The sequence below is a fragment of the Cydia strobilella genome, chromosome 14, assembly GCF_947568885.1.
Source record: "Cydia strobilella chromosome 14, ilCydStro3.1, whole genome shotgun sequence".
NCBI classification, from domain to species: Eukaryota; Metazoa; Arthropoda; class Insecta; order Lepidoptera; family Tortricidae; genus Cydia; species Cydia strobilella.
The window spans coordinates 5682404-5695241 of NC_086054.1; the positions used below are offsets into that span (position 1 = coordinate 5682404).

A 12838-nucleotide genomic window follows, 5' to 3' on the forward strand; every position below is an offset into this window, starting at 1 on the left:
AGTCATGGTGGCTAAGCTTGTACTTAATTATATCTTTAATAATTAATACAAACGTGTTTACTATCAAGAACTGTTTTATTTAATATATAAAATATATAACATTGTGGTTATGTATTGTGACTGCCGCCGGCGCCGCCGCCGCCGCCGCCGGCGCTGCCGCCTCCGCCGGCGCCGCCGCCTCAAGCCGGGCCCTTAAGCGGCGGCGCCTAAACCAGCCTGACACCTGTAATAGAAATATTAGAAATAAGACCATACTTAGCATACAATCTATTAGAGTGTAGATTAGGCTAAGTCTGTAAATAGTTTTTGTAATATCTTTTTTGAAATAAAACAGTTCTTGATAGTAAACACGTTTGTATTAATTATTAAAGATATAATTAAGTACAAGCTTAGCCACCATGACTTAGCTGTCAAAGAGTATATATCCACAGATAGCATATCTGACATCCCCCTTCTTTACCTTATCTAAAAGTATTCTAAAATTAAATCAGGTAGAGTTATTAAGGTACATAATCACTCAGGTATCCAGGTTTCTTAATAGCTCTTCCTGACCGTGACCTTACATCATTATTATAATTATTTTCATTAGGCACATCAGCATCACCTATATTCTCATTAATCATTACAGGTTCATTTTCATTATTATCATTTACTTTGTTCAACACATTCTCATTCTCCTCTTTTTTAAAAGTTACATGTTTCCTAGCTAAACTATAATTTTCACCAGGTGACCCTCTGTACACATGATAGTAGGTAGTTCACCTAACAAGATTTATTTGGCCTTCGAGGCGTTCAGTTCAGCAGCTGCAAGTTTAGCGTATGAGAAATATTCATGGATATTTCCTGTAGGGTAAGCTCTCCTATAATACGCTTGTAATTCTTCCCCGTTTCTACGTGTCGGAATGCGTAGATTAGACATCTTATTGGAGATAAAAGCTGAAAGCTTCTCAGTGCTTTTAAAATCAATTGTGCCATCTACCATTTTAGGCACATATTTTTGTAGCTTACTAATATAGGGACCAAGTAATGCAACTTCGTTCCGTAGGTCGTCAACAGTGTGATTTGCTGGCATGATTTCATCAGCATTCATTATCAGGTGGTTGTTCTCGAATCTAACCCTAAACCTTTCTGGTGTGTTAGGGTTTGCCAGTGCAAGCACAGTTTCTCGTAGGTTTGAGTAAAGTATATTGTCAGCCTGTGGTGTAGCTGGTTAGCGGGCTGGCTCGCTGGCTGGCTGGCTGGTTCGCTGGCTCTTGCTGGCTGGACAGCGAGGCGGTTGGTCAGCTGGGCGGCGTCTAGGCTGAGGCTGCCCCGAGCAGCCGTCCCGGCAGGGTTATATTTATAATAATGGCAAGAAAAAAATATATCTTAACTAGGTAAAGTATTTGCTTACATGTGCGTGTTCATTGCCTTATACGTCCTTTTCTTGGGTTGGAGGTTTAGTAGTGTAATTGTTTTGGCTGCGGCCTGCGTGTCGCCCTTGGTTCTGCTTTCTGGATGTGTTGTTGAAGAAAAATCTGCTTTGGCCGCGTGGCGGTTGGTAATCTGGTGGAGGCCGATGGTGGGTGTAGTGTATTGACGCTTCGAGCGCATACGTCATGGTGACGTCACTGACAGTTAGGGTCAGTCGATATTATACCGTGAGCAGAGCCGGACGTACCGCGTGATGTTTGTGTTGGCGAATCGTTGGAAATACATTACATCGTATGATATACTGAGGTAAATACAGTACATTACAGTGGGTACCAGGTTGCCATGTGACCCACTGGACCGATCTTGTTTAGGCTCCCTGTTCAGTGGTAGTTATTGTTATTGTGATTGTTATTTCCGGGGTGGGTGGTGTTTGCATTGTTGCCCTTATTATGTCGTTCTTTGTGCTGTGCGTTCCCACATTTTGATGGGGTGGCCCTCGCTGGTATAGTGGAGCTGGCTGGCTTCTTGATTCGAGGGATTTTGGGTGGTTGGTGCGGCCGCTATACACATATAATGTCGTATCGACATCAAAGGCATTCACAAGATACAACCAGGATTTATTTTTACGTTATCGTGAAGTGTGGGACGTCCAGGGGTATAATGACAACACTAGAGTTGAGCATAGAATGAATCTTTATTGCAAATGTTGGCCTTATATACTAGTGAAACGTACACATGTTTCTTTGTTCGGGTTAATTGTTGCGTAATAATCGAATTAAAATAGATTTCCTTTGTTTGTGTTCATTGGAGCATGATTGCTAAATATGGGAGTGTGACGTATCAAATCAGATGGGAGATAGGTATTAGTTGTACAGGGTGATCTTCGGCTGTGGCCTACACCACAGCTTCCCCGTTTTTTTTTGAGACAAAAAAATAGTTAATAACATAATAAAATTTTTTGGCTTAAATAATCTTATTTTACTTATGGCTATGGTGTATATATGGTTTCTTAAAATTCTATTTTGGAATATAATAAAATGGTAATTAGTATTTTTTTTTTGTTTTAGTAATTCTATTTTATTTAATTCTATGGGTTATATATGGTTTCTTATAATTCTATGTTTGAATATAATAAGAAGCAAACATAGTCTAAGTATTATCTGTGTTTACAATTTGCTTATGCTACCTGTTCCTTATATGGCTATGGAATGCATTGTTGCACCAACATGTGTTTATTGGTATCTTAACGGTTCATATTATATCTGTTTTGTTTACTGTTATAAATACAACATATTAAGCAAGTATTTAGTATTATGGTTACTAAGTTACATTGTTAAGTTATCCATAATTGGTGAATAAAATGTATTTTTTTTTCTAGAAAAATTTCGTAATTTATAAAAATATAAACTTACTGGATGACAAATAAAAGAATAATTCCTAATCTAAATTATCTTCTGTCAGTGTCATTGTCATTGAATATACGCGTAATTGTTCTCTGTCTCTATCCTTCGTACAAAAAAAAATCAACCTGTTCATTAATTCTCTCATTTGTATACACGGTATATTGTTATTTATTTCTTTATTGTGTATACATTATTTATACCATGAATTATTTTAACTTCTTTTAACACTTTCTTACGTGTTTAAGGACTTTCATGAATGGTAACTCGACCGTATCATGATGTATCAAGCATTTAGTGCCTGCACATATGTATCTAATACCCTCACGTGGGGATTATGCTCGTTCCGTACACTATCGAGCTGTAGGTAAGTAAGCTTCTTTGTGGTTCGCGTTACTTGTCTTTTAAATGAGTACATATATAGTACTTAAACAGCGTATTTTAGCGCATGTGTATTCAGCATGTGGTCGGCCGACCTTATTATATTCAATATATTTTATTTTGGATACAAAATAATATTTTTTTATAGCGCGCTGTTACATAATAATATGTAGACTTGTTAATTTCACACATCGGAATAAAATAACTTTCCGTGTGGCTTAGGACCTTTTCAATTGAGAGCTAGCTCGAATTGTTTTAGTTTCAAGGGTTCCGTGTATGGTTTGTAACTTGGTGTTCTACCCCGTGGTAAAACTGAGAGCATATAAGAGTCACAATAACTTTTAGGTGATCAGGCTAATCGTTTGATTGCGATTCTTATCTGATTTAGCTTTCCTATTTTTTTTTTCGTATTTCTTCCGTTAATCTTTTTTTATTTTCGTCATTTTTACTTTTTTGGATAATTATGCACTTTGTTCCGAAAGTACAAGACTTGCTCCGGTGCGGGCGTATATGATATGGACACCTCTTGGTCCTTTGCACCCTGTATGGCATCCTTTAGCGAGGTATATTCTCGCGATGCTACAATGGTACTTAGTTTGTCATTGCGCAGGCCCTCCGCGAATTTATTTATTGCCATTTTCTCATTTAATGGTTGCAAGATTCTATAGGCCTCTGGCTTCCCATTGGCCTGTATTACTGTGAGGTTTACGATGTAATATGTGGGGTGGAAGAGGGGAAGGGTTAGTCTGTCAAACACAGTACTCGGCTCACATAGATGTATTGCCTCCAAGCTGGTACACTCTGATCTCCTCGAACCTTAGTCGTCTATCTTTATATATAGTTATTCTACGTGACAGAAGAGGAAATCCCTTATCGGGTGGAGGTGCAAGATCTACATTAAATGTGCTGATCACTCAATATGCACAGACGTGTTAATATGAGTGTCTGCCTATCGCACCTCCCCTGAAAAGGTAGGGGTTCCCTCCCCTGAAAAGAACACTATTGGTGATACAACTTAACTCTATTCTTATGTATTGCATAATCTTTATTATTTTTAAATAACTTTAAATTTGACCCTATAATTTCTTTTATTTTATATGGTCCTAAATATAGGTCATTTAATTTATTGTAACATTCATTCTTAATTAATACTAAATCTCCAACCTTAAAGTTAACAGCGTTAGACTTACAATCGTACTTTATTTTTCTTTGAATTTTACTTTTGATTAGATTGTCTCTAGCATCAGACTGTGCTTTTTGTAATCTAAATTTTAATTCTAATGGATAATTATCATAAACATATAGTGGTTCTACTTTATTTACAATATTACTAGGTACATTACAAGATTTCCCAAACACTAATTCGTAAGGTGAATATTTTGTGCTTGTATTTACTGAAGTGTTGTACGCAAAACACCAGTACTGAATCCATGAGCTCCAGTTTGTGGTATAATTTTTGGTTTGTATTCTTAGATAGCTACCAAGATGCTTATGCCAATTCTCTAATGATCCTATACTTTCATGATGATATGGTGTCGAATTAATTTTCTCAATCTTCAACAGCTTGCACACCTCATTTAAACAAGCATTTATGAACTCCGTACCACAATCTGTCGCTATGGTTTTGGGAATACCATATCTTAAAACAAAGTTTTCTACAAAGGTCCTGGCTACATTTTGAGAATCCTTATTTTCTAAAGGATATGCTTCCACATATTTAGTTAATTCACATTGCAAAGTTAAAATGTATTTATATCCTGCATCTTCCACGTCCAATGGTCCTACAATATCTAAATATACTTTTTCAAAAGATGTTGTAGCTGTGGTGGTTATAACCATATTATCTCGCGTGTTCCTGTTGCTAAACTTTTGCTTTTGACAATCCTCGCACCGTTTAACATAGTCATCTATATCTTTCCGCATGTTTTGCCAATAGTATTTTTTTTTATACTGTTTATCATTCTTGTACTACCCGCGTGTCCACTAGTGGGCAATAAATGATAGTCATTGAGTATAATACGAATCATTTCCCGATCGGTAATTTTCGTTTTCCCCTGTATTATACATAACCTAGGTAATCTGTCTTGTCCCGCGCGGAAGACTTCTGTTAATGACATTATATCTTTTTTATCGATCTCATTTTTCATCAGTACTAACTCTACTATATTTAAACTTTCGCACAGTATAACCAAGTCTCGTAACGATACGTCTAAGCGTGCCTTCGTTAATAGAGAATTTTGATTTATGAAAATTGTAGTCTACATAAACAACATTATTAGACCCGTTTCGCTTCAAATCTTTAGTTAATTCCGTCATTCTCCTAAACTCTTTACTCGAGCAAATTTTTAATTCTGTATCTCCCTTAGCCCTTTTTATGATATCTACTACTCTAGGCTGGCCAGGCTCCACAGACGTAGTACCTAAGTCTCTTATTTCTTGCGACACGTTCGATGCGCGAGTCATTGACCGAGTAACTACCCCCACGAATGCTGCATTTAAAGATTTCAACTCGTCCGATGTAATGACGATCCTCGATAAGGCATCAGCTGTGACATTTTCTGAACCTTTAATGTATTCAACGTCGAAATCATACTCCTCTAAAGCCAACCTAAACTTCGTTAACCTACTACTGGGATCCGTCATGCTAAATAGATGTACCAGAGGTTTATGATCCGTTAAAATTTTGAATTTTCTCCCGTACAAATATGGTCGAAAATGCTTAACTGACCAAACTATACTCAACAGCTCTTTATGGATCGTAGGATAATTAAGCTCCGACTTATTCAATTGCCTACTCGCGAAAGCTACTGGCTTATTATTCCCGTTCGACAACACTGACCCTATAGCTACCCCTGACGCATCAGTTTGAAGACGAAAAACATTACCCTTCGACAAATCTGGATAGTCTAAAACTGGGGGAGAAGCCAGTAATAACTTTAGCTTCTGAAACGCTGTCTCACATTCTACTGACCAATCAAATTCAACGCCTTTTTTCCCTAATCGATTTAAAGGATACACGACTTCTCCGAAATTCCTTATGAACCTTCTATAAAAGTTCGCAAAAGCTACAAACCGCCGAACCTCATCCGCATTCTTTAGTACCGGAAAATTCTTCACTGCATCTATCTTACTGCTATCTGGCAAGACCCCGGAAGGTGTTATTACATGACCCAAATAATTTAACTCCTTTTTCAGAAACACACACTTACACGGGTTAAGCTTCAAATTGACTTCCCTAAACTTCTCGAAAACTTTAATTAAGTTTGCGTTATGCTCATGCAGACTCTTCCCAAAAACAATTACGTCATCCAAATACAAAAAACACGCATCCTGAGTTAACCCTGCTAACGCTACAGCCATAAGCCTGGAAAACACGCTAGGGCTGGACTTTAACCCCATAGGAAGCCTTTTTAGCATATATTGCTTATCTGCCGTGAAAGAAGTGAATTTCCTGCACCCTGGTGATAGACTCATTTGGTAATACCCGGAACTTAAATCCAAATGCGAGAAATAAACACAGCCGGACAAAGAGTCTAATATCTCTTGCATGTTTGGCAGCGGAAATTTCTCATCGACTATCTTCTTATTCAACAGCCTATAATCAATGACAATACGCCACTTCTTTTCACCACTGCTGTCTAACTTCTTTGGCAAAAGCAATAGAGGGGAAGACCACTCACTAGTACACTCCTCGATTATATCCTCATCCAATAATTTCCTAATTTGTTTCTCCACCTCCTTTTTCTGTGCAAACGGAATCCTGTATGGTTTAACATACACAGGGGAAGCATCGTTCTGCAATTTGATTTCATAATCGAACAAATTAGAAACTGACAACTTATCCCCCGGCATATGAAATATATCCGCATACTTCGCACAAATTCTTTCGAGAGTACGGCTACCTTCGTCATCGAGGTAAGACCTAAGTTTCAATAACCCAAAGAGCTCCTTAACCCTGTCTACTGTCTTTGATGCTCGAGAGTCAAAAGAACAAACAAAGTAATCCGCCAACCTACCAACCCTTGGACAGTAATTACTTAACTCTACCCCACTCTCACGTGTGTTCAAAAATCGGACTGGAATTCTCCCGTCCTCCGAAGACACCACTGTGCCCGCTACAAAAACCCCTGGGGTAACTTCTTGAGGAACAACAACACATTCACCTTGTACATCCATCGGAACCCATTTAACCATCTCACACCTGCTAGGAATAACTATCGACCCCGGCGCTCCCAAACCTAATTGGCACAACAATCTATTTCCCGACATATGTTGCAACCTCAAAACTCGTTCCCCGTAGTCGATACTACACTTATGCTTAACCAAAAAATCCTCTCCTAAAATACCATCGCTCTTACACTCAAGACCTACAAACACATGAAACCTATGCCAAAACCTGTAACCTTCTACTACTAATTCCAACTCCACATATCCTAACGAAACCAAATTCCCACATACTCCTCTTATCCTTAACCTATCCGGAACTATCTGTAACCCAAAGCCCTTAATGCAACTATACTTAACTATCGATACGCTTGCTCCAGTATCTACTAATAAGGATATTTTTTTTATCTAAACAACTTACAACTACGTGATTACTAGCGCCATAAGACAATATTTCTATACATTCTCCATTAGTCACGAAAAACTCTGACTCACTACATTGCTCAGCTGAGTCACGTACTACTGCCGTCGACTCTACGACATTGACATTGCGTTCGCTAGCAAAACTGCTCGGCTTTTGCTTACTATGGAAATTCATTTGTCCCCGACCTTGCTGAATCGGCCCGCGGTAGCCTGAACGCGCGAAATTAAATCTGTTATTGTTATTCCTAGGATAGAAAGTCCGTTGACCAAAATATTGTTTATTATTGTTACTACCCAAATAACCCCTATTTTGCTCAAAAGGACGTTTTGAAAATTGAAAACAACTTGCCGCTGGCTTCTGGATGACTTCTGACTCATCCACCGCTACAGTTATCGCTTCCCGAATTGATTCAATGGCCCGCGATGCAATAATAGTACTTATCCTGTCACTATTCAATCCTTCCGCAAAACGCCTAATAGCCGTTTTCTCATTTATCGGCCTAAGGATATCGTGCGCTACCGAATTCCCATCGGCTTGAGTCAACGTTAGGTTAGTAAACAGCTGTTCGACCTCATTCCCAAAATCCTCTATACTCCTATTCCCTTGCCTACACCTCTGCAGCTGCGAAAGGATAGCCGTATACGACTTTTTAGGCAACAAATACTTCTTAATATCGCTAATCAAATCCGTCACGGTCACGTACTCATTTTTAATTTTTAACTTCGCCTTACTCGACAACCGTGTCTTAACAACAAAATTTATCAAAACGGTCTGATCGTTCTCCTTTAACGTACTGCTATAAAATTGTACCCCATCAATCAACTGGTTTATTTGATTTTCGTCCACATCTGCCACAGGCAAAAGCGAAAGAGCCGTTTTTAAATCAAAATCGGCCATTTTTGATACTGTATCCGCCCTAACTAGCCTCTGAATTTCCAAAAATAAACATTCGAAGTCCTCTGCTGTCTTTAAACCTACATCGAGATCCCCAGCTGCAACTTCTTTTTCACATATATCTGCTATTATCAAATCAAATTTACGTTTAACATCCTGTGCTAACAATAACTTATTCCTACCTTGCACAGTCTGGCGTTTGTCCTTACCTAACTTAACTATACTATCCCTAATAACACGTAACTCTTCTAACAAACTGACAAGGCTAGCCATAAATCCGTGCGAGAGAAAAAAAATACAAATATACCAAATACCTCCTCACACACCTCTCTAAACATCTTCGCCTCGAATAGCCCGTCGAGCCGCTCGTCGCTCCCAGCCGCTGTATAGGTGTCCTTTCACTCGCTCGTAGATTCGGGACAACGCGTAGAACGACATGAATCCCACGACGACGATCATCAGCACCTCAGTCAGCTCCAGCCCCGCTGACACCATTGACGTAGCGTTGTTATTGGGCGCGGTCACGATAACATTGTCTTTGCTCTGCTGTCCGCCCATTGCCGCCCAACAGGTTATTCCACAACAAATGAGTCAAACGTTACCCCGTCGATGGATTTGCTATGGCTGATTGTCTCCCATGCCGCCTTCCTGCCGTGCCCTCGGTAGCGATGTGACAAGCAGAACCTCACGCAGAATCGATGTCCACGGTCGCCATGTAATACGTGGGGTGGAAGAGGGGAAGGGTTAGTCTGTCAAACACAGTACTCGGCTCACATAGATGTATTGCCTCCAAGCTGGTACACTCTGATCTCCTCGAACCTTAGTCGTCTATCTTTATATATAGTTATTCTACGTGACAGAAGAGGAAATCCCTTATCGGGTGGAGGTGCAAGATCTACATTAAATGTGCTGATCACTCAATATGCACAGACGTGTTAATATGAGTGTCTGCCTATCGCAACGAATAATTCCTCTAACTCTTGGCCGTATCGCTCGATTGTCCTATTCCCCTGTTTTGTCGTTAATAGCCTTGTTTGTATCGCGGTTGCTGACTTAGTAGGTAAAAGTCGGAGTTTCATTTCATCAACTAAGTCGCTTATACTGGTATGTTTGTCTGATATGGTAAGTTTAGCACTTTGAGTTAAACGTGTCTTAGTTACAAAGTTTATTAACAATTTCGCGTCTGATTCTTTGATTAGTGTAGAACACAATTTTATAGTGTCTATGAGTTGTTTAGTAACGGCCTCTGAACCGTCCATGGGTGGCAGCAGTGTTGCCGCCGTTTTTAGGTTGAAACTGTCATTAGACGTCATTGTGTCTTGTTCGTAGGTGGTTATGATTTTAATGTATATTTTCTTCGATTTTTGTGAAGTAAGACTGGATTAGCTCACTGTATTTTACAGAGATTTCGGATTTTTACAATTTTTCGCTATATTTTTCTATGTATTGTTCGTACTGAGTATATAATTCTTTAACAATACTATTCTACAAACACAAATTTAATTCTTTAACTTGTTGGAGTTTATTCTGTCCGTTAGCCTCTTTCCGACGTTCGGCCCCTAATTTTCTGATGTCCTCTTGTAAGGATTTTAATTTGTCATGTAATTTTTGAATGTCTGTCATAATTGACTGTACATTATTTAATTTTATATATAATGTTTACATGTACCTACTACATGCTACTACGAAACTGAATTTGTATAACAGTCTTTATACCATAATAATAAAAAGAAAATCAGCAGCAAATTAACGCAGTTGTGTTGAATTTGTACCTGTAGTTGCCGTTGCGCACTGGCGATGGGGTTAGTGGCGAGGGGCTGGTGCTGGTGCTGGTGAGGCGGGTGCTAGACGCTCTGCTCTGCCTTGTTGGTGTTGCGCATCATCGTTGATACCGCTGGCGTTGACCTCTTCTTTTCTGTCCTTTCTGCACTGACTTCCCATGACTTGACTTTGATGGTACTGGCTTTCGCTGGTGCACTGGAGCTGGCTGTTTTCTAAGCTGGGGCTGCCTCGAGCAGCCCGACTGGCAGGCGCAGTGCCATGAAGTGGCTGGCAGCTGGGCAGCGTCTAATAGAGATGGGTAATCTCGACTCCGCGGGAGGATTTGAGTCACCGAGTCCGAGTCCGCGATCGGATCCGGCTCCGCTTAATGATTCCGACTCCTCTTGATGAGTCCGGCTCCAATGACTCGAATCGCTACCGGAGCGCGCTGCGCTTGAAATTGAAACAAAACATATGAAACATATGGACTATTGAATTTGAATCAGTGACGGACGAGCTTTTGAGAAAATGAGAAGAGTATTTTTAATGGTGTTTTTTGTTGTTGGATATACATACATATAAATGTTGCATATATATGTTGCTATGTATTTTTTTATTTTATTTTTATTGATTTGATTTCCCTTCGTACTTTACAGGCTTAGGACTGTCAATACGTTAGATTGGCGTACTTAGAAATCGATTTTATTTACAATTGCTCATTGCTCGATCGATATATACATATGTACAGTGATTGGTTTTTTTTTGTTTTTTTTTTGTTGTTTTTTTACTTTTGTATTATGTATGTACAAGTTAAATTTAGTAGATGTTTACAGGACCTATTTTACATTTTTATATATTTTATGTACACTCACTTCGGCGTTTTATTTATTTACATATTATGGTTTAAGAACAACAATTGAGAAACCTTTGATGAAGTAAGTCTTGATCTCTTCTCTATTAAAATTTGACCAGCCTTCGAGAAAATTCTCTCGCACGGCACTGAAGTGGCTGCTAAACATAGTCGTTTCTTCATGTACTGGTATAAAAGAGGGTACGTCGTCTTTCTGCCTTCCCACCACTGCAGTGGGTCATTTGTTCTTTTCAGGTAGTCCTCCTGAAGATACCGGTCTAGTTCACGTATACCAGCAGCGGTAGGATTTTCAGGAACGAGGTTAGCGATTTCTTCATCAAAGTCAGCCCATATTGATGCTTTGGAGGTGGATGGTTGGGATTCCTGCACAGGTGGAGCTGGAATCACGCGGCGGGATGCTGATTGGGATCCCATTCCGATGAGCCTACTTTTGATTCTTTCAATTGCCCGTTCATAATTGTGCTGGAATTTGAACCCTTTCTTCTTAAACCGCGGGTCAAGGATCGTCGCTTCTGACACTAACACTTCCGATTCCATTCCGCGAAATCTAGTTTCTAGTCCCGATTTTAACTCATCCGTCAATAGGAGAATTTCGATTGGAATATGGTCGTTTCGGTTTTCCTGACTAATAATATGGTCCATCATTATTCGGTAGTAAAGGGAAACTTTTGAAAGTGTAACATATTTCTCTCCACAAACTTCGGCAGTTACGTCATAAAAAACCTTTAGAATAGGCACCGCCAATTCAATAACATCCCAATCGTGTGGACTGAGTGACAAATCTGGCCGTAACAACGCCAACGTTGAAATAAGGCTGTCCTTAATGACCAAAACTCGTCGTAGCATTTCATATGTGCTGTTCCACCTCGTAGGACAATCTTGCTTTAGTTTTAACGGTTCTAAGCCCATATTTTTTTGCATATCCGTTAACTTAGACTTTGCCTGTGAGCTCTTTTTAAAAAATTGCACTACAGCCTTCACTTTGTTGATTATTGCTCCAATTGTGTTTGGGATTATGTTATTTGGTTTTCCCAGTGCGTCCTGAATAATCAAATTTATTTTATGGGCGAAACAGCCAATCGATCGCCAATCCCCGACTCTTACAGCGGCCAAAATGTTGGCAGCGTTATCAGAAACAACTGCCGAAATCTTATGGCCTATATTCCATTTGTGGAAAATGTCAGTTAAAAACTGCGCTAAATTATCAGCGGTATGACTTTCTCGGTATTCTACACAGTCTAAAAGATAACTTTTCATTTTAGACTCGACATCTATGAAGTGCGCAGTTACAGCTATAAACGAGTCGCTGTTGGTTGAGGTCCATCCATCAGTGGTAACACAAACAGCATCCGCCTCTGCCACTTCCTTTTCCACGTCGGCGCGCACCTCTTCATAGAACTTAGGCAGGAGGCTGTTCGACAATGTTTTCCGCGTGGGAAGTTTATACGATGGGTTTAGCATTTCAATAAAATTAACGAACTCTGGGTCTTCCACCGTGCTAAATGGGAGGAAGCCTTTAGCAATCATCTT

General features: G+C 39.5%; 1 protein-coding gene across 1 annotated transcript; it reads right to left on the reverse strand.

Moving 5' to 3' along the window:
- Positions 1-6327: 6327 nt before the first annotated feature.
- Positions 6328-8974, reverse strand: LOC134747443 (uncharacterized). Its single transcript, XM_063682068.1, has 3 exons — positions 7879-8974; positions 6679-6938; positions 6328-6331 (listed from the first exon to the last, which is right to left on the reverse strand). Exons 1-3 carry the CDS (start codon positions 8947-8949, stop codon positions 6328-6330), a joined length of 1335 nt encoding a protein of 444 aa, XP_063538138.1. The 5' UTR covers positions 8950-8974.
- Between the last annotated feature and the right edge of the window lie 3864 nt (positions 8975-12838).